The 26,864-nt window shown below is 35.3% G+C and overlaps 6 protein-coding genes and 2 non-coding genes across 20 annotated transcripts; all 8 read right to left on the bottom strand.

Moving 5' to 3' along the window:
- Window positions 1-15: 15 nt before the first annotated feature.
- F28B12.1 (uncharacterized protein) lies at window positions 16-1,042 on the bottom strand (the record flags this gene model as incomplete). 4 transcript variants are annotated; one of them, NM_001356853.2, is made up of 3 exons in its annotated part: window positions 16-186; window positions 288-710; window positions 927-1,042. In NM_001356853.2, 3 exons carry the CDS (start codon window positions 1,020-1,022, stop codon window positions 181-183), a joined length of 525 nt encoding a protein of 174 aa, NP_001343762.1. The 4 variants fall into 4 exon arrangements, with proteins under 4 accessions (NP_001343762.1, NP_001343761.1, NP_001343764.1 ...); NM_001356854.3 differs by having other exon boundaries at window positions 339-710; window positions 927-1,022; NM_001356855.3 differs by having other exon boundaries at window positions 181-186; window positions 927-980.
- Window positions 1,043-2,307: 1,265 nt separating this feature from the next.
- F28B12.6 (uncharacterized protein) lies at window positions 2,308-3,106 on the bottom strand. Its single transcript, NM_001267175.2, has 2 exons — window positions 2,642-3,106; window positions 2,308-2,587 (listed from the first exon to the last, which is right to left on the bottom strand). Exons 1-2 carry the CDS (start codon window positions 3,032-3,034, stop codon window positions 2,528-2,530), a joined length of 453 nt encoding a protein of 150 aa, NP_001254104.1. The 5' UTR covers window positions 3,035-3,106; the 3' UTR covers window positions 2,308-2,527.
- Window positions 3,107-3,138: 32 nt separating this feature from the next.
- On the bottom strand, window positions 3,139-15,139 carry egl-44 (the record flags this gene model as incomplete). 10 transcript variants are annotated; one of them, NM_171850.7, is made up of 10 exons in its annotated part: window positions 3,139-3,869; window positions 4,248-4,400; window positions 4,451-4,559; window positions 4,616-4,991; window positions 5,048-5,231; window positions 5,305-5,432; window positions 6,718-6,916; window positions 7,304-7,397; window positions 7,485-7,528; window positions 10,388-10,476. In NM_171850.7, 10 exons carry the CDS (start codon window positions 10,430-10,432, stop codon window positions 3,741-3,743), a joined length of 1,461 nt encoding a protein of 486 aa, NP_741007.2. The 10 variants fall into 10 exon arrangements, with proteins under 10 accessions (NP_741007.2, NP_001370297.1, NP_741006.3 ...); NM_001356848.3 differs by lacking the exon at window positions 10,388-10,476 and adding an exon at window positions 15,098-15,139 and having other exon boundaries at window positions 3,741-3,869; window positions 5,284-5,432; NM_001356849.3 differs by lacking the exon at window positions 10,388-10,476 and adding an exon at window positions 15,098-15,139 and having other exon boundaries at window positions 3,741-3,869.
- Window positions 7,032-7,052, bottom strand: 21ur-12994. Its single transcript, NR_051130.1, has one exon.
- Window positions 15,140-16,656: 1,517 nt separating the features above from the next.
- On the bottom strand, window positions 16,657-16,793 carry F28B12.5. Its single transcript, NR_051129.1, has one exon. It is a non-coding gene; the product is annotated as an Unclassified non-coding RNA F28B12.5 (non-coding RNA).
- Window positions 16,794-19,130: 2,337 nt separating this feature from the next.
- On the bottom strand, window positions 19,131-22,002 carry vrk-1 (Serine/threonine-protein kinase VRK1). Its single transcript, NM_062784.8, has 6 exons — window positions 21,515-22,002; window positions 21,204-21,467; window positions 21,070-21,156; window positions 20,116-20,914; window positions 19,946-20,061; window positions 19,131-19,594 (listed from the first exon to the last, which is right to left on the bottom strand). The coding sequence occupies exons 1-6, from the start codon at window positions 21,995-21,997 to the stop codon at window positions 19,511-19,513; spliced, it is 1,833 nt and encodes a 610-aa protein (NP_495185.1). The 5' UTR covers window positions 21,998-22,002; the 3' UTR covers window positions 19,131-19,510.
- A 349-nt stretch (window positions 22,003-22,351) lies between these two features.
- Window positions 22,352-25,322, bottom strand: ptp-2 (Tyrosine-protein phosphatase non-receptor type ptp-2). The gene is made up of 6 exons (NM_001306583.2): window positions 25,238-25,322; window positions 25,063-25,191; window positions 24,468-25,008; window positions 24,308-24,424; window positions 23,300-24,250; window positions 22,352-23,249 (listed from the first exon to the last, which is right to left on the bottom strand). The coding sequence occupies exons 1-6, from the start codon at window positions 25,255-25,257 to the stop codon at window positions 23,001-23,003; spliced, it is 2,007 nt and encodes a 668-aa protein (NP_001293512.1). The 5' UTR covers window positions 25,258-25,322; the 3' UTR covers window positions 22,352-23,000.
- Window positions 25,323-25,404: 82 nt separating this feature from the next.
- On the bottom strand, window positions 25,405-26,547 carry frh-1 (Frataxin, mitochondrial; the record flags this gene model as incomplete). Its single annotated transcript, NM_062782.4, has 3 exons — window positions 25,405-25,942; window positions 26,194-26,290; window positions 26,337-26,547. 3 exons carry the CDS (start codon window positions 26,545-26,547, stop codon window positions 25,840-25,842), a joined length of 411 nt encoding a protein of 136 aa, NP_495183.1. The 3' UTR covers window positions 25,405-25,839.
- Window positions 26,548-26,864: the final 317 nt, after the last annotated feature.

The following is a 26,864-nucleotide window of genomic DNA, read 5'->3' as shown; positions in this document are numbered from 1 at the left end:
ATAAAGAGCATAACTAAAATTCATGTTTTTTTATTCTGAATGTGAGCGAAAAACAACTATTCCGAATTATAAGATCATAGTTACAAGTAAAGGAAGAAGATATGAATTAATGAATTAATTAAAATTACTATTGGAGACTTGTAGATGAGATGCTCGGAGGATATTTGCTCGTGTCGTTGGTTATTTCTGGAAAAATGGGGTTCATTTGAATCTACTTTTTCGGTAAATTTCAAATTAACTTTAGTAGATTATTTACAAAAAAGCGTGCATTATGTGATTCAATAAACCTTATTTTTCGATTTCTTTTTGTTTTTCTTAGAGTGCTGGATTTGCATTACAATTGTTGTTTCTTCTTTTTCGATATCCACTTGCTTATCAATCTTATTTTCCTCCTCTGCTACAGCCATTTCGAGTCTCTCAATCAAATATTTAAGAATTCCACTCCGGTGATCGATTTTTTCCAAGTAGATTTTTTGTGCAGTCAGCTGATCCTCATAATGTTCTACCAATTCAGGAAGATTGACACATCGAAGAGTTCGAATCACAAAATCAGTTTCAGCAAACCATTGATTTATAGCTGGTTGTTTTTCAAGAGAATAGTTATCAATGAGATCTTTCTCGTCGGTCAGTTTCTTGAGCCATCCACGAATATCTGCTGGAAAGTTGATTGTATTGTTTTCGATCTGAGACCAAATATCCTTTTTGAGAAGCTGAAATAATGTTGTATCAAATTGACTTGTTAACTTAGGCATGTACAGATAAAAATTGACAGTTTTAAACTAGACGTTCCGGTCGGTCAAGGCGAGACAAGGGCGCATTTCCTCTGTCTCTTCCTAGGCTCTACCGGCACAACCCAGAATGATAAGCTAGGGCATCCTGCATGTTCCGAACAAAACTATAAAGGTCAACAAATATTTGAAACTTACACTTGGAAAATAAGTGTCATCCATTGGAGGAGGAGGGCGTCCTCCAAAATCCATTTCGCCAATGATTACCCAGCTCCTTAAAAATGATGTTATCATTTTAAATAATAATTGTAAACGAGAAAAATGAAGAAAAAAAGGAAGAAGGAAGAATGCGAACGAAGAAGCAGAGGAGAGCGCGGCCACTGGCATGCACTGGAGATATGGTGAGAGGACAGACGGAAAAGGGGAATGTGAGAAAAAGAGAAATAGTTCGAATGAAGAGGTGACTCAAAGTGCACATGATTTGGACATAATAGGAAAGAGATCTTGTGAAATGGATTACTGAATACTTGTGTACACAGTTTAATGTTTTAGAGGTTTCGATTTTTGAGAATATCAAGAATTCGAGATTTTGAGCATAGAAGGTCTCCATAGGAAAAAGTGGTTTCTAAACTTCAATTGTATTTTTGTAAGAGCACAAATAAACGTAAAATATTGATTATAATCAGACAAAAAAAAAGGACATTTGTATGCATTCCAAATAATGTGAATTTTTATCGAAACTTGTTATTTTTGGAAAAAAAATATGGTTTAAGCTGAGGCAGCAAATTTATTTTTTCTGCAAATTTTTTTCTGAACCTTATTTTGTGTGTTTTCAAGTTTGAGCTGATTGAAGTTGATTGGAAAAGGATTTCTAATAGTGATTTTCAGGGCTGTGCGACAAATTTTTTTTGCAAAAATTTCAGTATGAACAACCAACTTTTTGAATTAAGAATTAATATGAAAATGTATGCCAATTTTTCAAGATATAATAATAGTATTTATTTTTGTTTTATTTTTTTTTAGAAAACCTCATATAGTGTCTGAAAGTTGCCGTTTGCCGAAAAAATTTTAACGGCAAAAGGCCATTTTCGGGCACCACTTGAGGCTTTTTTTGAACTTCTCATCTAAAATGAATTGCATAACATAGACGAGAAAATGTATTCATTCAATTTAGTTTAATTTTCTGATTCAACAAGTTGGATTATAATCTTGAAATCAGCAGTTCTGCACTTTTGCCGAAAAGATTTGTCACACAGCTCTGATTCACATTCTTCCAACATATTTTTTGGTGAAACTGTTTATTGAAAAAAAAATTTGTCCACCACACCAAATCAACGGAAATCAGTTTTTACAATTCATTCAGCAGCTGGCTAACCGTAAAATTACGGTAACGGAAAGGTCATATGTTATAAACAAATTGCGGAAATGTTCAAAAGACGATCTGACGCATATCGAAATAGAAAAGATGAAATAGAAAATATGAATATTTATATTTATATATTCAAAACCTTAAGCTTTGCTTCTGTTTTTCTGCCATGGCAACCGGGTGGTTCACAAATTTGAAAATGCTTTTGTCAAATCCCAAATAAAATGTGTTCATTGAACTTTGAATAAAAATGGAATATAAGTAACAAACAAAAAAAGATAGAGCCGTATAACAAATCATTACTATGTATATATTTCAAAAGTTAAAACAATAATTTTAGAAATTAACAAATCGAAGAAACATTAAAGTATGCGATAACAGAGAAATGAACGATTAGGCCCTCCAAGGCACAAAAGGTTGTCCTGATTGATTTTCAATTGTTCTTATTGAATTCCAATCTTTTAGTAATGTCACTCATTGGAGTGATGCCGTTCTAAAGTTTAAATAATCAAACATTTCAAAAATAAAAGGGTCTACCGAAACTTACATGTTGGAACATCATTTGAGCTCGTCTTTTCTGAATTTTCATCTTTTTTTCGATTTTAGCCTCGACATTTCTCAGCGAGATAATGGTATTCTTCTTCAAATTCTCTAAATATTTAAGAATATACTTGATCACTAGCAAGACGACAAGATTTGTCTTTGTCAAAGTGGCAATCAAGTTCAGGCAGTCCATTTGCAGGACTAGAGAATCAATAATTCTGGTGTACTTGACACGTGTTTCCTCAAGTTTGTTCGAAGTTACCAGATAGTTTACCACAATACGGAAAGTTTCATCTGAATTTGAATTTAATCTTGAAATAGAAGGTGAAGGAGATGGAGCAGACATTCTATGGAAAGTGATTGAGATTTGGAATGACCTCGCGCGGTACAGTGCCATTGTTTATAATATCGCAGCTCCGCCTTTCGTTTTGTCGGGGTCTTCTGTTGCTTTGATGAAACGTTTCTTTCTGAAAATCCAGTTGCTCCCAAAACGTTTTTAAAAAAATTGAAAAGTTTAGGTATCTGATGCATTTTTTCAATAACTGATAATTAAAGGGAAAACAAGTCCAAAAATAGAATACAGAAAATGAAACAAAACACACCTAAGAGCCTAACAGAACTGAATCAAATCGGAAACTTGGGTTGAAAAAATCGAGAATTGAGATTTTGTGGAAGGTGTGGAGAAGAGGTTGCAAGTATTGGGGGGAACTGAATCTGAAAGGGAGAAGTGTGGGGATGAATGTGAGGGATTAGAAATTAAAGAACAACTCGTACTAGACACTGTAGACTTTTTGATGGATTCTGTGAATTTCCAAGAAATATGAGAAGCTCGACGAGTTTTCTTCTGGTTGCACATGATGAGACGAAAAAAAGTACAAAAATAAATCACGGGAAATTGGGTTTTGAGTATTCAGGTAAACATGGAGAAAATAAGAAAATGGGAATGACTGGAACATATTATTATTATTTTTCAAATGAAATTCAAATGAATTCGTGTGACCGATTTTTGAAGAGAAGGAGAAAACGAAGAAAAGGAATGAATGAGTGTATAAATTAAGAAAAAAACAAAAAATATGGCAGTGTGGGAAGAGATTTTTCAAAATTCATTCATCAGAATCGCCTCCTCCATCGATTAGCCTGTAGACAGAACATGATGGCTCTGGTTCTTGTGATACTTCAAATACAAAACAGAGAACCATTAATAATTCATCAGTTTCGCTGTTTGTGACAATCTGAAAATTATTATGCTTTTCATTATGTGTACTTTCCAGTTTTTCCTCAGTTTTTTTTTGTTAAATTAGAACCCCGTATTCCTTTTCTTTAAAACCCCAGAATGTGTTAGAAAACTAATTAAAAAATTATAACACTGTTCAAACATTGTTCAGAATTTTAAGCTTTCAGTCGGAGAACATTTTTGAAAGCGACTTAAAAAGTATATTATTCATTAATGTGCATATTATTTATTCAATTCTAATGAAACAAATGAAACTTTTCAAAATTTTCTAGAGCTATTTTTCAACTTTGATTTAAGTTTTTGTGAATTTTTAGAGGTGGAGAAATGGCCGCTGACAAACTCTCTGAATAGGTTAAATATTTTCAAATATTCTTACCTGTAAAACTGTAAAATTCTCCAGCACGTTGTTCATTGTTTCTATTACATTCAGCTTCTTCAGCTCGGCAATGAACTTAACCATATAGTCACACATTGGGGAGTTGTTCAATATGAACGAATATGATCCATCGAATTCGATTGGGAAGTATTGCTGAAAAATCAACCGATTGTACATTGCCGCTTAGCTCATAATATTCGTACCTCTATTTTTTCAACTGCCTGGTTTCCAAATGAGCAAGCCATTGTTGAGACCTTTAATTGGAATTTTTCACGACTTGAGTAGAACGAGTCGACTGCGTATTGACAGTTTCTAAAAGGTTTTCTTTGAGTCAAAACTAATTATCAATCACATTCAATATAACTTACTGTACATCATCCGAAACATTAATATTTGCCCAACACTTTGCAAGGAAGAAGACATCCTTTTTCTCGGATTTCTCGAACAATTCTCGAAGTAATTTCGGATATTTTTCGTAAAATACAGAAATGTCAATATCATCTTTTTCCAGTGTATTCTCAATCTTCACGAGTTCTGTCCTTAAACTTGTCTTATTACATTTGACATATGCGGAGAAGCTGTGAAGTGTTAATTGTGAAGAAGCGATTGGTTTCGTTTCTTCTACAACTTCTGATTTCACAGGTGAAACTGTTTTGTCGGGAGAGGATTGTTGGAAAACAAGTTGTGATAGATCCATTCCGATAGGTAATCCAGGAGTTTGTTGGAATGACCACAAAGGAAGAGCTGGAAACATGAGAAAATTAGTTTGATGCAATAATTGTATCGCATAAAAAACTAACATTTAAATAGTTGTTGGGAGATTTGATCGGTTTCCACTTTTGGCACAATTGATGAGTAGCTACTTTGTGGAGAAATTTCAGTGATTGCAGCGACAGCTGCGGAAACAGGCGGAAATACTACAGCTGATGGAGATTTAACTCCTCCTGGAGGTGAAGCTTGTTGAAGAAGACTGGGAATATCACCCTGAAAAGTTTTCAATATGAATTTCAGTTAGACATATAGTAAATTAAACTACCGTATTCAGATGAAAAGGTACCTTCTTTTTTGCTTGTTCGTCTCTGAGCTTTTTCCTAGCAAGTACTTGAATATGTGATGACACTTGTTTCCGAGTCCTCGTTTTTCCACATCGCAATTTGATATACCTAGCGATTAGTTCGTTCCTTCCTGAAAATATATATACATATAAAATTCAAACAAGTAAATGAATGTTGCTCATAATGAAATCAGAATGTGGGAGGAGGAAGAAATAATCAGGTAACGAACAGGTGAAAAATTCAGGTCTGACGATGGAATAACTAAAATAAGGGTGACGTCGACTTGAAAGATTCTATGTTAAAAAAAGATTTCACGAATCAAAGTGGAAATTGTTAAAATTTAAGATTAAATTCTGTATTTTTCTATAGGACTATTATTTAATTGGCTAGACTAATAGGGAGATCAAGATTATTTTTAAAAAATACTGTATTGAAAACTTGAACCCTCTTAATTATATTTGCGTATCAATTATCACCCCACCCAAATTTATCACATAAATTAAGTGAGTAAAGACTATGGAATTTTCTCTGATAACATTATGTTTTCCGGTAATTTTTACGAAATAAAAGCGGATCAAACTGATAACCGTAGTAACGGGCATTGTTAAGAAGTCTAACAAAATTGCTGTTCTACAGTAGTCTCAAAACAGCGTCTGTGTAACTTTTAGTTGTCATCATTGTGGAAAAAGGTTTCTTTTTTTTTGAAAATCAAACAAATGTGCAAACTCTTTTTGTTTGTTACTGCCGGGCACTGCGCAGACAGTATTCGTGTTTTATGACGTGGCAGAGCACAAAGTCCAGCGAGAGCAGTTACAGACACGCTACGTTTCTGATATTCCTCAATATTTATAATTCTGATAATTTTAGTTTTTATTTTAAAATTTCCAGAGGTTTTTCTATTTTAAAATAAAATTTGAAATCTAATTTCAATTTTAAATTTTAAATACTTTAACCGACAGCTGAAAACGTGATACTTTGGGATACTTCGGTAACCCCCTAATCACATTTTCCTAACAAACTATGTTCCAACATCTAATCTAACGATTTGTTGATTTTGGTTGCGCGGGAGGGTCAAAAAGTCAAGACTTAGAGAGAGAAAGAGCCGCCCGTGGTTTCCCGCAGCGAAAATAAACAAATACAAGGAATATGGAGAAGTGGCACGGAAAGGATGGAAAGATGGTCTCTACTAATCCCGTAGTACCTTCTACTCTCTTCTTTTGTCGGTTTCTGTCTGCCGGTTCAATCCGTTTACATCATAATAATAATAAATATTAGAAAGAAAAGTCAAATGGAAAAGAAGTTTCTATCCCATGGATATGGGCAGATGTTCAATGAAGGCAGATGCACAGTAATGTGAATGTATTCATTCTTCTACCACTTGTATGACTCCAATTATGTATAGACAGTTCACTCACCATACATTTTCCCTTCGTCACTGATGATAATTTTCCTTCGTCCACAAGGTGGATAGATGGCTAACGCTTCTTGAAATGCTTGATCAATGTCTATACTCCACACACCTTCCGCGTCACCAGACAAGTCGGAAAGGGAAGAAGTCGATTCGGGAGCCATTGAGCCAGCGGAACCTGGTCCGTCACCGGCGGGAGGGGAGAGCTGAAATCCATGTTTTAGGATAAAGAAGTGTCTGATTGGGAATTTGAAGCTGGTATCAGAAGGGGTTGAAACTTGAGCTCAAAGAACGCTAAAAGGCTTCAAACTTGAGCAATGAGGTGCAAGACAATTAGATGAAATACTGTATGTATATTCCAATTCTAAAATATAAGATTTGAAATAGTTTTTGTTTTGAAAAGTATTTCAGATATTTTGCAAAATCAATCACTGTTCTCTAGTTTTCACTTATGATTTTTTTTTAAATCATATTTTAATGGCATAAATTTCTAGCTTTTAAAAATTGTGATAAACTTTTTTTTCATCAAAAGATTTTAAGTCAATAAAATCTCAATGGGAAGAACTCGAAAAAAAAATTGTTTTATCACAAACCGTCATCATTTGTCCGCCAGAGGTCGTCGTGGGCGTTGTCGTTCCTGCTGCTCCAGCGAGCCACTCTTTTCGAAAATGATTATGGGGCGGGGTTCTGCAATGATGGGACACTTTAGTTCTATTCATCTATTCATATTCTGACACCTTCTGACTCCGCCCTGCCCAACAAAATTCAACTTACCCATTGAGAATTGTTTGCGCCGTGACTGCTACGTCTTCCGACATCTGAAATGCAAAAAAGTTGAACGAAATCTACCGTAATCCATCAAAAAAGTGAATGGCAGGCAAGAGAAGATATGGAAAAAATCTTGAGCTAAAAGAGTTTAGTTTTTCGGTTTTCACCCCGTGTTCGGTATCTAAAATTACGATCTCTAACTGAAGAGCATAGACCTTAGAGATTGAGAGCTTTTGCTTAAAAGATGAGAAAAATGTGATAATGTCTAAAGTGTGACGTGGCATTTATGTCCGGGGTACTGAAAGTTTGGTCATGTGATAGGTAGAGAAGAGGAATAGGCACGTAAAAGGAAATTGATAAGAAGACAGGTAACTGTTGTGCGTTTTTTTTCTGTGGGAGCAGAAAAAAACGGACAAAATCAAATCAACAAGGAGGAAAAATCGATGATTGTGAATGCTGAATCATCATCAATGCTTAATGCAATTGCAGAAAAAACGTCTGAACTGAAAAATGTATGTTCGTGGTTTTCAGGGTGGGAAAAGAAAGAGAAAAGAAAAGACCAACGTCTTCATTGTTTCATTTCAGACGGTCATGTCAAATGTGAAATAAAATAAATAATTGGAATATGCAGAAGAAATGTAGAAGCTGAGGTCATTTGTTTTTTGTAGAGGTTGTTGTCATGGCAACCAATTTTGTAAGATTTTTCAGAATTGTTACTCAGTTATCTTTTGAAAACAGTTTAAAAAATATTTTTTCAAATTTTGAATTTCCATAAATCAATCTTTGTCGATGAAAACAATTATGGCGGAATTTTTCCATTTATTCCGGATTTTAAAGCAATTTTTTCAAGCCGAATTTTCTAGATTTTTTGAAAAATATTTTTGAGATCTAACTTGTTAAATCCAACTCAACATTGGAAGTTTCTGTTAAAATTTTTCAAACTAGCGAACGCAGACGGTTTCGCATTTTTCCAACACGCTTTTTTTTTGTTAAACAAATAAACCAGACTAAACAAGGAAAACCTCGAAGATGGATGGCAGGTGGGAAAGGGACTAATGGAATAATTAGTGATACTTAATGAACACATAGGAGATATGATGGAATCAGGAAATAAAGTAGAAAAAAAATGATAGACACTTTCAAGAAGGAGATGAAGAAAAGAAATAAGAGAAGCGTTAAGGATGACGCATCGGATCGTCCAGATCGACAAACGAAAAGAGATGAGAAAAAGATAAAAGAGACGGAGGAAAACGAATGGAAAATGATGAAGAAGGAACGGCGGGTTGGAAGTATGGATTCAGAGAAAAGAGAGTGATCAGTACCGTGAAGTCGTTATAATCATGTTGTAGACTTAACTTCTAAAAGAGATTATCCTAAAAAGAATTGAGGGCAAACTGTATTTTGGGCAGGTAGTCTAGGTTGGTAAAATTATTTGGTGCATTATGAGCTTTGACATTTTTATATTGTTTTCTATTTCATAATAGGTAAAGTAATTAATCAGTGTTTTTTTTTAATTTAAAAATTTCACTGAAACCTCATCAATCAACATAATGTACATTAATTAAAAACTCCGTTTTAAACAAGTGGCGATTTCTCTATTTTTGCAATCCACAATTTTGTAAGTCGGCCGAAAAATAATTAATTTTTACTACAAATTATATGATTTAATTATGTATTTCAATATTGTAGAAGAGCAAACATGTGGTATTTTTCTAAATTTTTTAAAATACTAAAGTTTTGTTTAAAAATTTGGAGCAATTCCGACTTTTATTTGCAATAAAACAGTATCAAAACTTCGAAAACAACTTTCTCAAAAATATGTATAAAATTTTTTAACTAAAAAAATATTAACACATTTGGAAATAAATATTCACTTGCAGTAAAATAAAATTTACTACCAACCATCTGCAAGCAACTTATTATAATATTTACAAATCTGCTCTTATGGGAATACTACTACTAATTATGCAAATATTCCGAGATTGGTTCAAAAAACATGTCAACTCGAGATCTATGTCATCTCATTTTGATTGACTATCCCTGGTTGCTTCTTCCTAGGTTAATTACTCCTGCTTTTGCATTCGGAGGTCTTTTTACTGTTGTCAGTTATTCAAATTAGGTTGAGATTTGAGAATATTGAGTCATTGGATACAGAGAAAATAGAGAATTGTTTGAAGGGATGCTTCAGGAAGAAAAGAGTCATGAAGGCGGAAAGAAAACAAGGTGGATATATGATGATAGGAGACAGCCAGCTGTTCAACTAATCGATAAAGTGATAAGAACCTCGAGACTTAGAGTGTCATAGGGAACTCTGTCTATCATTTCATGTTATTCGAGACAAGAAACTAGGCGATCTACACAACAGTGATATTGCGCCAAAAGACAGTCTCTTACTTCTTCCCCCAATATGGTGACCTTCTCGACGAAACAGTACAGGACTACGACGACGAACCCAGCCACCTTGACAGATATTACCGAAAAAAGTAATCAAAAGCGAAAGATAGTGTGGATGTGGAGGAGTGTGTGGGGCGCTAATTCGGATAAATTGGTAATTGGAGGAGTATGGTTAGTTATCTGAACAAGGACAAATGGGACACCTCATTTACGGTTTGTGGTTTTTTTTCAGTTAAGTGCTGACAAAAACAAAGAAAATATTTACATATTTTTCAAGTTTTTATTTTCTAAATACATACAAATTTCACTTTAAGTTGTTTTTGCAACTAAAACCTTATTTCAAAAAAAAAATCAAACTTCCTATCAAATCAATAGAACCAGTTTGTTCATGTGACATATTGTCACGTTCTATAGGTAAACTGCAACGTGGAATATAAAAACTTCTAGAATCGGCTGACTAAGACATCGTGCTTTTCATCAGAATATTTGAATGAAAACAGGTTAAAATATATCACCTGCGGCAGCGCTTGTTGCAACTCTGAACAAAACATTGAGTTCATAATCTTTGAAATAAGAACTGGGTACGCGAGGGAATACGGTAGTCTGGAAAAGTATATAATGCATTCTACAAATATGTACAACAAGGAATTACCGGTAAAATCGAAGAAGAATAGAGACGGGGCACGAATCGAGGAAATAATGGAATGGTATGCTGGAGAAAAGGGGGGAAGTGAAGAAATGCAGATGGCAGTCCCTTCTACGGTCAATCCACCCCTCGCGCTCCCGGTTGGGGACACAAACGGACAGATGGTTTTCTAATGGAGTGGATATTTGTGAAGAGTGTATAAAATGAGGAGAGCTCAGAATATGCAATGGTAGAGCACATACTTGTGTATGTGCATAGGCAGGCATACAATCTATCACATTACTGTATTACCCACAACGAAGCCTGCGGGCGTTCAATTGGTTCTTTAATCAACGGAATGAGGTGAGAAGAGAGAGGGAGGAAATTGGGGATAAGCATGAAGAAGGTAAAGAGGATATATTACACAATTATAATTGCACAATATAATCGCTTCCATGGAGGTATATTCAAATTCTGAATTTTTTGTCGCGGTAAAGAGTTTTGGTAAATTCCCAAATTGATGTTTACAATTTCTCCACTCAATTTCACCTCTTCACCAAAACCGAAATCTAGACTACTTTAGAGAAAACCAACATGCTCATAATTATGTTAATTCTGCTCTGAAATAAATTATCAAATTATGCAGTCCGCAAAAAAGTCTGCTGCAAATATATATTTTTACTGGTGCAATACATACAACCCTATCAATTTTTTCAAGTTATGGAACAACTGCAAAAAAATTTTGTAAAGTAAAATACATTTACTTCACTTTTTCAGACTAGCTAATTTATCAATAAATATTAAATTGACAAAAGATCAGAATTTAAATCCAGACTCATCAATCGTCGACACCTTTCCATTATCTCTCATCAATTCAGGTCATCACGCGGTCGGATGCTTCTTTCTCTCTTATCACTAGTTCTCTAATTTTCAAATCAATCCACGTCAAAGAAATGACGTCTTGTCGTCTCGAGATGCGAACTCTATTATTTTCTCACTTTTTGCTGATGCTCCATTTGTTTTTTTTTTCAGACAAAAAATACTCTAGCGAAAACAACAAACATATTAATTGAAAGTGTAAAGGAGGAAAACACAAGATAACATAAACCATTCATACTGTAACTAATCCAATTTGGTAATAAGGTAGAAGTAGAAGTACTTCAAACCATTTCCTATCATCATGCCATTAGAAGAATAAGACGAAGACGTCAAGAATCAAGTGGTGACTAATATTAAGTGATGACGTCATACATATCCTTCATATTCAATGGAGCACGTTTGATAAAATGGATTTTCAAAATTATGGTAGTGATAAGAAAATGGAAAGAGACGGAGAGAAGAAAACGGGAGAAACGTAAGAAAAAGACAGTAAAAAAGTCATGTTCGTGTCAATCATGTGCACACTTCTCTAGGTTAAACATTATTTCCGTCTGGGAAAATATAGATTTTAGGGTTAAAACAATTGGTGTAGATGTTGTAAGTTCAAACTAAAAATATAAATGTGAGGTTTGAAACAAAATCATAATAAAAATTAGAAATTATATGTTGGAGAAATAAGGTTTAGAAAAGCTTTCAGCTTGAAAATTGGAAGCAGTCAGTCTACCATAGCCAATCTTTCTTGGCATAATGCTAAATCATATACTTCGAAAAATTCAAGAGTAATGCATGCGTATGGTATACCTACACACTTTCAATTTTTCTTTTTTTTACATTCTGGAGTGAGCGAGGAGATCCGGAGTTTTTACAAATAATTAAGTTGTAGCGCATTTACATTTAGATGTGTTAGCTTAAACTTTGAAAAAATTATTTAGGCCCGAGGTAATTGATAAAAACTGATATGCTTTTAGATTTTCAGAAAATAAATTGAAAAGATAGAATGGATGTTGGAACAAAATGATCTAGATTGGCGGTGCTCAAGTTGGCCATCAACGGAAAGCTGCTGCAGGATGGCGCAAGTTCACTTCACTAGAAAAGGCAACAGTGTGCTCTCGGAGCGGAGCCAAGGGCATGTTGTCTCATTTTGGGAACTGTTGGTAGGTTAAAGAGTGAGCGGAGGAAAATAGTGTCTAAAGTCAAGACCTCCCCGAGAAAAGAAGACGACGATTGTGTATGTTTTGTGAAACACTCTCTGCATCTACCTCTCTCACACATTTGCCTGTCCCCGGGAGCGTGTCAGCCTTTGAGAAAGAGTGGCAACCGATCAAGAGACTTAGACATAGTCACCCACAGTTTCTTCTTCCTTCCCGTAGTCTCGAAACCCGTTTTGTTCATTTCATTTGTTGCTGACTGACTGCCTGGGTTGGACGACTTTTACAAAAGAGAGGAACACTTGTTGGCTCTTCTTGAGAACAGGTGATTTGCCTGTTTCATCGAGAAAAAAGCTTGAAGGTTGAATGAAAATGTAGGTTACATGATCAAGCAGATGCCGAGAAACCTTGAAAGGAGCCAAGGTAAAGAAGATTCTGTGGTTAGGTGGATGAGCTATAATTAAGTAACGGGACCGCACCTCAATGCGAACAGAAGGGGGTCACAAACATTCAGCTTACAGTTGTGGTAATTCGAGTGAATTTTTATTATTAGAAATGTGATAAGTATTAAGTTACAGTAATACCAGAAAAAAGTGCAACCTAAAACATAGGAGTTGCTGTTATTACGCAAGCTTAAAAAATGACTGAAAGGAGTTCAAAGTAGCTGATTAAACAGTGAAGTTCAAGTTTTTTAAGACTCAAGAGCATCATAAATTTCAGTGCCAACTATGCCAATCCTTCAATTTTTGAAGAATCGAATAATTCTAGAAAACGTTAAAAGCATCAGATGTCTCTTAGTGCCTTCTTTTCTGTTGTTTCTTATTGCTTTGAAGTGACATTCGATTGTCAAATGACTCATAAAAGTCGTGTGGCAGGGGGAAAAGGAGGAGAATTGAATGTTTCCAATCGTTCGCACCATCACAAAAACGTGTGCATGTGTGTGTAAAAACATATGAAAATAATAATAAAAAAGTTGAAGGGTAGCGAAGTCAGAGGGAACTCCTATCAGTTGCACTGTTCATATTTGATAGCGAGTCATAGTACTTGAAATTTCAAAAATTATGAAATTAACAGTTTTACATAAGAAACAGGAAACAGGAACACCATAACTATTGTAGAAAAGAGAAATAGAGATGATGATGAAGCTAACGGAGATAAGAGTATTTGTTTCTCTCTCTCTCTTTCTTTTACTCTACGTGCAGTCCGTGTGCCTTTCCAAATCGAAACGATTATGTGTTGGAAGAGAGTGTAAGAAAAAGAGCAGGTAAAATTGTGACAGAGTCAAAAGTCAAGAAAGTTATGCATTTCAAAAAAGAAGAGTGACCATCTGTCGTTTGAAAACTTTTGGTCATAGGTATTCAGTGTCAGAAAACGGAAAATCTATTTCGGGAATAACAGACAGAAATATATTTGATCATCAGAAAATTTAAACGGCCTGAAGGATAAGCATGGAGATCAGAAATATTCGAATTTCAGAAACGCCACAAATCTAAAACGAAAACGATTGAGGAAGACTGAAAGATCACTCTGAAAAACGTGATCGAATCAGACCAGGTAGGAAGTAGCTGATTTAAGATTTACATTGTTCATTCAATAATAGCAAGTCTGACCAAAAGGATTCTGAGATTGGGGTCTACTTCATTTTATTAAAATCATTTCCAAATTCTGAGCTATAATTTCCCTTCTATAATAAGGAATCGGAGTTGCAATCTATATTCCAATGATATTTAAAATTCACACCTGGCCCAATAACTCGAAAATCGATGGGTTATTCAGAAATTGAAAAGTGCAAGTTTTTTGAACTCTTGTTGTTAGTAGGTTCATCTCAGTTTGAGGTAAAATCATGTTAACTCGTCAAAAAGTCAGGGGAAAAATTAAAAGGAAGATGAAATTCGAGAAGAACAAATGACACTCGGTGAGCATACATCGTGCAAAACTGAGTAAGAAATGAGTAAGAAATCACATTAAGAAACCTTTGAAGATCTTTTGACCGTTTTCAAAAATCTATCAAACGCTATTTTGTTTCTCAATCGATTTCCCTCAAAATATGGCAACTTTTCACTTCTACATGAGCCTGGAGAAACAATCTGGTAACAACTACAGTAACCCTAAGATTTTTTTTCAGATAAATCTAGACTAGTATATTAGGTGACGGACCCCATCAATTCACAAACAGTCTGGAAATATATCAAAGGCTATGATATATATGTATATATAAGAAAATCCTTACTACAGGAAATGCCAAATCTAGTACCTCCTCCCGATTTCTCATGCATCTTTCAACAGTGTTTAAATTGTATAATTAGGTATTCATAGTTACATAGCTTTCCAATTTTCCCAGATTTTATTGAAAATAATTAGTCCCTTCTTTCCTCAATGATTCGATTCACTCTTCCGAAAATGTACACAAAGGAAGATGGGAAACGGTGGGAGCGGGGAGCTATTTAGGACAGGTGCATTTCTCATTTGGGGTCCCCTTCTCGTTTCAATTCTCACGTTAATTGAACCCTCTTCTGTCATTCAATTTTCTTTTTTTGTACAAAGAAAAATCTCACGAAAAGGAAAAGACTCACGAAAAGCTGGAATGGTAGTAAGTTTGGGAAGATGGATGACATGTTGAGTGGTATAACTTGAATCCAGTCTGGAAATGAAATATAGTTGAAAAGTAAAGAAAAGCGATATTTCAATGAAGAGAGAATAGGTGTGTCCAAAAAAATATGTATCGAATGCATAAAAAATCAGAAAATAGTGAGAGGCGGGTGGTCCTCCTCCGAAAAAGAGGTGAGAGCTTGAAAACACGTTATGCATATTCAAGAGACCGCCCTTCGAATCGACCACTCCGACTCCGCCCAATTTCCAGAAGAAGAAGAAGCTCATGAATTCAAGAATACGGTGGATGGATAAAATAGATACGGGGACTAGGTATCCGTGCTAAAGAATTTGAAAATTCCAAGATTTTATTCAAGGTACTTTTTTAAATCAAGATCGGAAATTAAATGTAGGAACACAGAGTTGAAGAGGATAGAATTTTAAATATGCAAAATGTACTTGAAAGAAATTTTACTACCTGAAAAAGTAGTTTGAACCGCAGGTGATTCATGAAAGTTCTCACTTTTGAAACAATTTTCTATAATATCAAAAATCATAAATTTTTCACATAAATTAGAGTTTGTGACAGAGAGGTTTTGTGTTTAAATTTTTAAAAATTATAATCCTTTATCCACCTGTAAATTCTATAAAACACAACTAGAGATAAAATCTTCCAGACAAATAGAAATACATAGGCTTGTTCTTCTCGTAACTCAGCCCAAGTGATAAATTTCTGTTCTTCGTGCTGACAGGAATCTGGAACTTCAGGTGGCATTATATCCACTTATTAACCAGGTAACAAAACTATTGCGTTCTCACCACACTGACAACAAAAATTTTGACGCTATCCCAACAAATTAAAAAAATTCTTAAATCCTATTTTTATTTAATTTTACAGATTATAATGCACATAAAAGGACAATAGCTACAGTAACTCGTTCGCAGCGTTGCGAGACCTAGATATGGCAAAAATACTGAACTATAAACGTTTGCGTTACCGTATATTCCCTATCAGTATGGCCCCCGTCACTCGACTTTGACCGTTTATATCTCGGTTGTCTTTGATCACTTTTTTTTCAATAACTCAAACGACAAAATTTGTTTCAAATCTATCGTTATGCTCTGGTATTTGAAAAAATCAAAAATCTTTTGAAACCGCTGAAATATAAGCCGAAAAAGTCGATTGGCGGAGGGCCATACTAATAGGGAATATACTTTATATGTTGTTAGGGACAACTTTTTAAAGTTGTACCTGGACAATACAATGTTTCACTTTTTCAGATCTACTTTAATTGGTTATTTTCTAAACTTGACACCTTTGGCACCTCGCACAAAATATTTTTCGTCACAGAATGCTCAAAGATCTTCCGCGAAAAAAAAACTTTGGAATGAGAAGCGTTCGTAGTGACGAGTGGGCGCAAGTGTTGCTGTGGAGCATGGTCCTTCCCGCTCTAATGGACTGGCACCGTCCGACTTTAGTAATAGAGTAGGCGTCGCCATAAGACGCAGAATGCACTTTGTGCCGCCCATCTCGTTTCATCGTTTGACCTACTCTATCATCACAACGGGACACACAAAGCTCTCAAAACGCGAAGCCCTATAATTTTCGAATGCGGTACATCTACCCAAAACCATTTGTGACACCACCGCGCTACGCGCCACCCCATTTCACAAAATTACATGCTCCCGGTGGATTACGGTAAGCGTTTTCCCTCGTTTTCCAAATCCTACAAAGATTATTTTAATAACGGGGAACATGTGCACAAATGCGAAACATGATACGAAAATGAAATTTTTTCGGCTGTGACGATTTGTTTTCGAAACGTTGTGTGTTGGCATGTACTGTATTGCACATTGAAGATTGACGGATAGATTGAGAGACGGTTCATTGTCAAAACATTTAGAAAATAAAAGAAATTGAAGAAACACGTAGGCATTCAACTTTTCGAAAATAGTACGGACTTTTTGAACTTTTTAATAGATCTTTTGGAAACTATTAAAATTATTATTTACTTGTGTCTTATTATTTTTGATATCTGCTTTCAGGTGTAATTTTTATTGGCTAATTGATTTCTAGACTGGAAAGTTACTGTCTAATATTCTAATTTAGCTATTTTTATAACTCAGAGATTTTTGGTTTGTAAATGTACAAGCACACTACTGTGATAATGTAATATGTTTGTTTCAAAATAATTTTGTAGAGTATCCATAATGGTATAGCGCAAACATTGAGAAACAACGAAATATTTTGATGGGGAAATATAATAAACTAGCCTGCAACGTAGGCGACCTAAGTCTGCCTCATGCCTACTCGTGAGCCTAATTCTAGAGTACACATGAACCTTTTTCCTCGTTTGAACGAACTATCAATGAATTATTCGAAATGATCAGTACTTAAACCAACACCTGAATATAAAAAACTTGGGTAGCAGGTAGGTATTAGTTAGGCACACCCGTCTGAAACATGGTACCTACCTATGAGAGATATTCTAAATGTAACAATAATATAACCCTCATAATCTTAAATGTTCTATTGATTGAATTTATTTTCTGTTTCTAGACTTGCATTCTAACACATTAAGTTTTCAATAAATATATTCCACAATATATTTAAAAAAAGAATCTCAAAATTGTAAAGCTCGTGGCAGAAAGAAATAGAAGAAGAATTCTTGAAAAAAATGGAATGATATTGTTTTAACGACAGATTTTTCGTCAAATTTATGATTGATTTCGGGCTTTTATTGATGATTGTATCTTGTTCGAAACTTTTCAATACATCGTATTCTTTTGAAGACAATTTAGATGTTTCATTTTATTGACTGAACTCCGAGAGAGTTGGGAGTTCAGCTCAACTCAGAAAACTACCGATTGACCATGATTTAAATTAAATAAATCTATAAAATCTGGGAAAAGGCGGAAATGTAGATATCTAAATTTGATCAAAATATTATTTTTATGCCTATTGTAAGTGTACTTACTATCTTAACTATCACTGGCCCTACAACATCTGTTTGAAAATCCTAGAAAGCCCGAAAATTATAATAAATAGCTGAACTAAATTTTTGAGGAATAAAACAAGATAATCTAATATGGTTTCAGTTTAAACATATTTGATTAAACTAGAAACAATTGAAACCCAGACATACCGTATACAGCCACCGCAATACTTGAACTTTGACAGATCACATCTCGGATACCTTTGGTTGCATAAAAAAGTTTATATCATTCAAATTTTCATTATAAGTTACTCTATTATTTTGTAGTCGAACTTTTTTATATTTTCAGAAGTAAGAGAGATACAGTCTTTTAAAATAGACCGCACACTGATAGAGGGAATACAAAATTCAAAATAAATTGCATTTTGAAACAAAGCGTCAAAATTGTCGGAATTGCCTTTACCTAGGTAAACTAACAGATGAAGTCAAAATATTTTTCGATTTCCAAAGAAAAAAGCAGACGGTTGATTGTCGAACGGAGGAGATAGAGAAGTGTTTCATCATTAGCCGGGTGGAACACTTTCTATGCTTCTCTGTGTCTCTACCATGTATTTGATATCTACAGTAATCAAATCATTGTCACTTCTTTTTTTCAGCAATCACTGTTTTGTTTTTTAGGGGACGAAGACGAACTGTCGGAAAACTGAGAAAAACGAAAATGGATAGCATTAAAAAACGATCAAATTCTCGTTTTTGTGTTCGTCACATTTTACACTTATAGGTGACTGTCTGGCAAGGATTGCCGGAGGACACCAACGATCATAAGTGCTAAACAAAAAAAAGTTGAATTTTCACAATGAGCCAAATATAAGTCTGAAACCAATCAGGTCAGCAGATCATCTGGACATTTTCAGCTGTCAACGGTTTCCACCCTCACATCGAAATACGTCAATCGGAAAAGAAGTCGTCGAAATGAGAGGGAACCGGAACAAAGAACCTGTTTCCCATTTTATTTCCAGCAGCACCCTTCTAAATTGTTAATTTCGTGATTAGTTCCTCTTAGGTTTCACCCACACCTACTCACAGTTCAGTTAAATTCATCAATTCAATCAGTAGTAATTTCACAAAATTTGAGAATGGGAAGTGAAAGGGGGATCAGAGAAGAGGGATCGTCGATAACAAAAAAAAGTGGAAAAGGGGAACTCGTCGCTGATGGACATCATGTCAGTGATGATAAGCCAAAAAAGGACGAAGAGATGGAGAAGGGATAAAAAACGATAGTACATCAAAACAGAATGATAAGTTGCAAAAAATTGGAGATCTAAAAACAATTAATGCCTGTTGAGAGCTCGAAACATATAATAATGAAAGAGACTGTAAGACAGGGAAAATAGACACGTTAGAGGAATCAATAGACGAAATTATGGGATGCAATGTGACTCGATTGAAGATTCCAATGGTTTACACTTCCGACGAGCAGCTCGAATCATCAAATGTTGGCTTTGTTTGACGAGAAGCAAGACGTTCTTTATACTTCGCACTGGTCTGAAACTCATTTATTAGATTTATTAGAATTGTTACTAGAAGAAAAAAATGTTTTCTAATTGATTATTTTATGACAGGGTTTTTGCAATTAGTATGACATTATTACTTTAGTAATCTGATAATAATATTATTTAAAGTTTTAAACGTATTCTAGGCGCTACATACAATTCTAGTTACTACATGCGATTTAATAGGCCATTTGGAAAAAAGAGACAATTTTGTTAACCTACAGTGAATAGCTATATTTACCTAGTTAACAAGTTTGAAAAGTAATTGAGGATTCATTACAGTAATTAGTATCAGGATTCATTTTTATAAAATGTTCATAACAAAAGTTCAATTCTATTCTACCTCTTTGATAATCATCGATCGTCTGCCTTTTGGAAAATTTCTGACGCCAGGAACTCTTCTCAACTCGGTTGGGCTTGCTTTTGTTGCTGAAGAAATTCCACTCTTTGTCTTCGCTTCTAAAATGTAGATGTATTTAATTTAATGCTTAAAATGAAAAAATGAGAACTCACTTTTAATAGCTGGAGTAATTAGCACTTGTGTCTTCAGAGTTATTCCTTCGCCAACATCTTCACTGGATTTTCTTTTGGATCTGAGACCAGACGAACTCGAAGGAGTTGAGGTTGTTGGAGATTTATCGGATGCAACAGAAATTGTTACGGGAACGAGAGAAGATTTGTTCATAGACAAACGCTTGTACTTTTGCTCGATTTTTTTGGCAACTTTATTAGAAGAAGCAGTTGATGACGTTAATCCTAGACGAATACTGCGACTTCTCGAAGTAGATGCAGCTGAAGACGGCGTCGTGACATCTGATCCTTCTCCAGATAATTGTACTTTACTTCGAGATCTTGACGACTTCGGAATGATGATTTCCTCTTCATCGTCGACATCCTCTTCCTTTGCTCTCTTGGATTTTGTTTGAGTTCTCGATGACTTTGATTTTGGATTTTCATATTGTTCTTCATTGTCATCTGAATCATTGTTGACTTCCACAGCTTTTCGAGTAGTTCTCTTTCTGGGAGTAGCTTTCTTTTCCGGTTTAACTTCCACTTCATCATTATCTTTATTGTCACTCTCTTCTTTCACAGCTAATCTCCGGGTACTTCTTTTTGGTGTCACTGCATTTTTATCTTCTTCGGCGAGTTTCTTCTGTCTCGTTGGCGTCTTTTTACCATCACTTGAAGTTTTCTGAATAGCGTCTGTCACCAATTTCTTCAGCTTTCCCATATCAACTTTGTCAGTGTAGTTGGTTTTCATCGATATATCGAACATTGATGCAATACAACCAACGACGGCAGATGATTCGTTCTGAAAATAATTGTGTAATTGGTAGGTTGGTTGCGTGTGTATACAAATATATCCACTTTTGAAGTTTTCTGACCCCATAATTTGGCTTCAGAGCATGTAGAGTTAGGTATAACACGGAATAGCGTGTAATGGGGTGGAAGACGTTAAGTACGAACCTTAAGTACATTCTGCAAGGTGCCTGGCAATCCAGCAATGAACTTCTGTTTGGCATCAAAAACCTTCTCGGGGGACGATTCGAGAGCCTGTAACCCATTCAAAAATAATAACGTTCGAAAAAGTATTAACTCACCATCCATGGCAATGTGCCAGTTGCCCACATCATCAGATTATAGGCAAGAATCTCAATATCACCACGGAATGATGGATTGTTACCACGATGTGCGTCAGTTGAGGTGAAGATGCATGTTCCATTGTGAGCTCGTTTCTTATCAGGCTTGTCGACGTTGTTCGTAGTGCGATGAGCTAAACCAAAATCCACAAGAACGGCTGTTGAATACACTCCTTGTTTTTCTAGAAGAATGTTGGCAGCCTTTACATCTGCGTGAGCATAGTCCTGAACAAAGAAGAATATCAGCAATTTAAATGAAAATGTTCACAAACCGATTCATGCAAGTACTCGAGAGCATCAAGAATACAGCTCGCGACAGTCAATGAATCCTTCATAGCCAGAGTACCACCGTTAGTCTCTCTTACAGCTTCCAATGATGTTGCATACTTCGGAATGATCATATATCGCATTTTTTCCGATTCGTATGTAAAATATCCATTGGCAATGAGGTATGGAAGACCGATCCAGCTAATTTTCTTTTTCTTCTTATAAGATTCAATTAATTCCTTTTTGAGAATTCTGTTGAACACTACAACTTCTGTGAGAAGCGGTCCATTTGTGGATGGTTCAATTTTCATCACCATTTGCTGCGATTTTCCTTCTTCGGTACACGTATGAATTCGTCCGAATCCACCGGTGGCAAACTGTTTTCCAACGATGAATGTCTTTTTGCTGATATCATTGATTTTATGACCAACACGAACTTCAGCAGCCAACTCGTGCAGCTTTTTGGCGGGAGCTTTTTTCGGTGGCATTCTACCTGAAAATGAAATGTATATAATTGGTTTTCGAAACACGCGAGTATTGCAATGATTTTAAGTTTTGTTGATTAGGGTTGGTGAAAAGCGAAAATAAAAGAAAGCAAAATGTCATATAACGAAACTAAACGAACAGGGAAAGTGGGAGTGCTTTGAATGCCCGCGATTTTTAAATCGAACGAAGGGGCGCACTTGCTACAGAATTTTTTTATTAAATTTTTTTCTTCTATTTAAATATTTATATTCTAGAATCCTGAAAGAGAAGATCATATTTAAAATTAAAAGTTTCAAACGGATAATTCAGCTTTGGCATTTTGCTACCGATAAAAATTCTGAATATTTGAATGGAATCAATATAAAATGTTTATTAGACAAACCAGAATGTTTCTTAGAAAAATCTCAATCAACCTATAAATCTCAAATGACAAATTGAATTTGATCTACTATCATTCTGGAAGGATATGGGATTCGGGGGAATCATGTGCATAAGACAGCGTCGCGATTTGTTCTTGATTATATAAAGAATTGGTGGGAAATAGTACATAGTGCTCAACAATGAATGGTATGGTGTTGCAGAGAATTTGCGAATAATTACGACGGAACAAGAAAAAATAAATTTGAGTCAAACGGGGTACAATGGAAAATCATCCTGGTGGTCTGGCTGGCAATACGAAAAAGTCTAATACCGGAGGATCTAAGAGATGGGTCACAAAAAAAACTACAAATAACAACAAATGAATGGTAAATGTATAATTTTCACAAATCGTTTCTACCTGAGAAAATGGGAAGCAATATGAATTGGAAAATTAAACAATTAAGGGAAAAGAAGAAGAAAATAATAATTGAAACACAAAACTGAGTATGTCGAAAATTGAAAGAAAAAAAACAGAATGACAGTAGATGGAAAAGGAAAGAATAACAACTATGAAACGGATAAAAGAGAAAATAGAAATAGAATTTAAAGTGGTGAATTAATGCTAGAAATTTCTTGATTCGCGATTTATTTTTTAGTTGATTTCAGGAGAGTTGACGATGATGACGTGGAAGAAGTGCTGCGCTCGAAAATTGGCTCCGCTTGTGGCCCAGTTCGGGGGCGAGAATGAGAAGTACGGGATGACGCAGAGGAAGAAGGCCGAGAAGATGTTACTTGTCTAGCTGACGATGGACGTGAAGCATTTGGCGTCGGACGAAGACGTCGTGGAAAATCGAAGGCATCCGTGTCTCCATCAATGAACGATTTCACAGGGTACTGAAAATATGCATACTTAACTGAATCATAATAAATAAAATTATACTTACGGGGTTATTATTCTTCAAGTAAAATGCGAGTGCTTTGTAAAGGAATTGATATTGTTGCTCTGTTTGAACGAGTCCAGATCGATATGTTCTGACGTACTTAACCATCTTGTATACATCCATCGGACACAATAATCCGACTTTCTTCACTTGGTTCAGAAGTGCGTCCAATACAAGTACGGTACCTGTTCTACCAATTCCAGCACTACAATGAACAACGATCGGCCCTTGAGGCAATGATGCAGCAATTGGTTGAGCATTGAAATAATCATATTCACGATCGACATCTTCGAGGAAATTGAGTACTGCGTAAGGATGTAGTGGACATCCATGATCTGGCCAAGTCAAATATTGTAATTGACGAATTTCCCTCGTATCTTTTCCTTTCTTCATGACCAAAGTGCGAAGAATGTAGCTGATACCATCACCATTAAGCTCAGCTTCTGGGACTAAACCCTTCGCAATTCGATTCGTTTTTTCTTGTTCCAATTCAGCTTTCACTTCATCAGACACAGCTCGCTGAACTTTCCGCTCGATAGTGCAAGTCAAAGAAATATCACCGTGCACTTCTGGCTTATTCACTTCTGCTGGCCAATATCTCGCACATTTCTCTTTTCGTTCATTTTCCATCGTTGGCATGACAATAACACGAGAATTCTCTTGCCAAACCATACTCCAGAAATCAGAGATAGTTGTTTCCAGGCATCCTTGAGTGGCAATGAAAGATTTCTCGCATGCAAATGTCACATTCTTCGTTCGCTGACTGTTCTCAAATCTCACATAACTTGCATTGATGTAGTCACTTCCAGGTGTATTTGGACGATCAGTGAGGATTACCCGAGTGTGATCAAATGGAACTATATTTTTGTATCTATTCTTTTCAGCATTAACTGGTCGTCGACCTTCGCGTTTCGACAGATACTGTTCAGCGGGAAGTGCTTCTTGAGAGAGCCGCTGAAAATTGATAAAATACATATATTTTCAGAGTGAAATTATTTTTTGAAAACGTACATCAAACTCTTCCGATATTCCAGTCTTTTCCATTGATTCTCTTGGATTGATCGGTCTTCTAATAATTTCAAAACGATCGACGAAAAGATCAGCTTCGATGAATGTATTGAACAAAGGCTACAAAAATAAATCAATATACAATAATTATTAAGTCATTTACCTCTTCTAAATAAAGAACTCGACTTGCTTCTCCTTTCTCGACGATTGGATTTTTGGAATACGAATCTATAAGCAACCAAGCAGATTGAAACTTGGTTCTATCACCATCAATGTTGAATCTTCCAGTACTTGGATCTTGATAGATAGTCAAATGTACTACTTGTCCTTCTGTCTTAGCGGAAATTACGAGAGCTCCTGGTATGTGTTGACTTGCTCTTAGAAGATACGTTCCATTCTTTTCAGTTTGCAGCAATTTGTTGGCACTACTTGCCGGTAAATTTCCATGCCACCAGCGATAAAGTTGCGTTCGTCGTTGCTCTTCTGCGCAAGCTTCCAGATGATATGGCACATAAACAGGTTTTTTCAGTTCAAGAAAGAGTCCATTCTTCTCCCTGAGTTTTTCTGGAAACTCCATGTAGAATTCGGCGAGTTCGGTGATGGAACCGAATTGATTTGGCGTAGTCCGTTCATCTTCGAAAATACTGAGCATGTCGCTTTCATACTTTGTCACCTTGATATGCAGAATTTTGTCTTCGGCGACTCTGAAAACGATTTCCGAAATTGTATTAATTTATTAGTGAATGACTACAACAAACCTGACAGAAATCGAGAAATTTTGCGGATTTGATTCGCTGTATCGAAGAAGAAAATCTCCATCTTCGCCATACTCTTTGAGCAATTCTTCGGCCTTTTCACCATTCACGCGGTAATAGAAGTTGTATTGTCTGAAAATTCGATTATGAACTAGTTAGAGTATATACACGATCTTACCGCAGCGCTAGGCGTGGCATTTGTTTGAAAAGTAGCAAAGCTCCAAGTAAAAATGACTTTTTTGTTGTAGATGGAGAAGAGTCGCCTAAATTTGAAAATTTTATGAGACGATATTAATCATGTTTACAGAAAGACAACGCAACCGCTTGAGATATCGGTTTAAAAATCGGAATAATACGAATTTATCAACTAATTAACATTTTAGAACATAAGGAACATAGAAGAACATAATAAATTTGGCACAAACGTTCAGAAATTGTAAAATTCTCATTTTGGAAATTATGCGAGAAAATTTGGTTATCTAACGACACTCCGAAATAACGAACCGCGCGTTGTTTAACGTAAATCTAGAACGGAGACTCTACGGAAAAGTTTTCGTGAATCTGAATCCGTCAGCACTTTTTGATAATAATCAGAGATTTTTCCACAGTTTCATTTTCATTAAACGTATAAAAAACGCTTGGGCAAGAAAAACTTTACCAGAAAAGTATCTAGACAATATATAACTAAGTTACAATACATGAGAAAACATGATACATCAAATATGCAAGAAAAAGAGAAAAATCGAGAGAGAATAGAAATCACATGATATGAAATCCGGATTAGACATGTCGCGAGAAATCGATTCGGTCATCGGCCAGAATCTTTCGGAATTCTCTGTTTAGAAGCGAGTCAAGTTGTTCACCATCGTGTGCATAAGTCCATCTGAAATCAAAAAGCGTTAATTTGTGCTCATCCTCTCCGCCTCTTTTCTGCACTTTACGCAATAAGACACTTGCATGTTACTCATCTCGGCTTAATCTCATTTGTCTGCAAACTGATATATATCTAAATCTTCTCTTTTGATGTTCGTGAAACCTTTCGTTACACGATCATCTTGATCATATTCGGTCTAGTGGAGTTGTGCTTTTGATCAAGATATACAATTTAAATAATGAAAATGTGTTTTTACTAACTTTCCCTCCTCTTCTAAATCATATCTTTTCGGACCAGACATCGGACTGGACAACCAAATTTGCTTATTTGGTGATTGTTTGTTAATAACATACGTTCCTGAAATTAAGTAATTAATTTAAGAAATACAAGAACCATCTCGTACCAACAGATTTCGATACATTAACAGTCAAAACTCCCATTGCATGAGATACATCAAATTGTTCGGAAACCGGAAATGAATCGGCAATTTGATCGAAATAGTCTGATAATCTTTCTAATGTTGAATCAGCTGCTGTTTCGTACTCATTTTGACTGAAAATCCGGGACGAAAATGAGCGACGTACAAAATTGTTTCGTAGAATAGTGGAGAGCATCTGAAAACTTTGTTATTCTGAATATTACTCATATGCGAAATTATGTGGTATTTGAGCCGAAAAAAAGGTCTCGACACGACAAATGTTATTAAATGCAAAAAGGTGTGTGCCTTCAAAGAGTACTGTAGTTTCAAACTTATGTTGCTGCAGAATTTTTATCGAATTTTTTCCAACGATTTTTCAAAAGTTGAGCGTTTGTATTGTTATATGTGAGTTTTTAGGATGAATAAATGTATTTTTGTCGAAAATATGAAAAAAAAAATGATGACAATCTGGCAGGAACATAAGTTTGAAATTACAGTACTCTTAAAAGGCGC

Source organism: Caenorhabditis elegans, chromosome II (assembly GCF_000002985.6).
Source record: "Caenorhabditis elegans chromosome II".
Taxonomy (NCBI): Eukaryota; Metazoa; Nematoda; class Chromadorea; order Rhabditida; family Rhabditidae; genus Caenorhabditis; species Caenorhabditis elegans.
This window is presented reverse-complemented; position numbering and strand designations above follow the sequence as displayed.

Coding starts and splice junctions, on each gene's coding strand:
- F28B12.6 (NM_001267175.2), bottom strand. CDS start 3,034: ATGGCACTGTACCGCGCGAGGTCATTCCAAATCTCAATCACTTTCCAT. Junction 2,588..2,641: donor CTCAAATGATGTTCCAACAT/GTAAGTTTCGGT, acceptor TTTAAACTTTAG/AACGGCATCACTCCAATGAG.
- vrk-1 (NM_062784.8), bottom strand. CDS start 21,997: ATGCCACCGAAAAAAGCTCCCGCCAAAAAGCTGCACGAGTTGGCTGCT. Junction 20,062..20,115: donor AATTACTCCAGCTATTAAAA/GTGAGTTCTCAT, acceptor TCTACATTTTAG/AAGCGAAGACAAAGAGTGGA. Junction 19,595..19,945: donor GATCGATGATTATCAAAGAG/GTAGAATAGAAT, acceptor AATGAGTTTCAG/ACCAGTGCGAAGTATAAAGA.
- ptp-2 (NM_001306583.2), bottom strand. CDS start 25,257: ATGCCACGCCTAGCGCTGCG. Junction 24,251..24,307: donor GAATATCGGAAGAGTTTGAT/GTACGTTTTCAA, acceptor ATCAATTTTCAG/CGGCTCTCTCAAGAAGCACT. Junction 23,250..23,299: donor ACTTGAAGAATAATAACCCC/GTAAGTATAATT, acceptor GCATATTTTCAG/TACCCTGTGAAATCGTTCAT.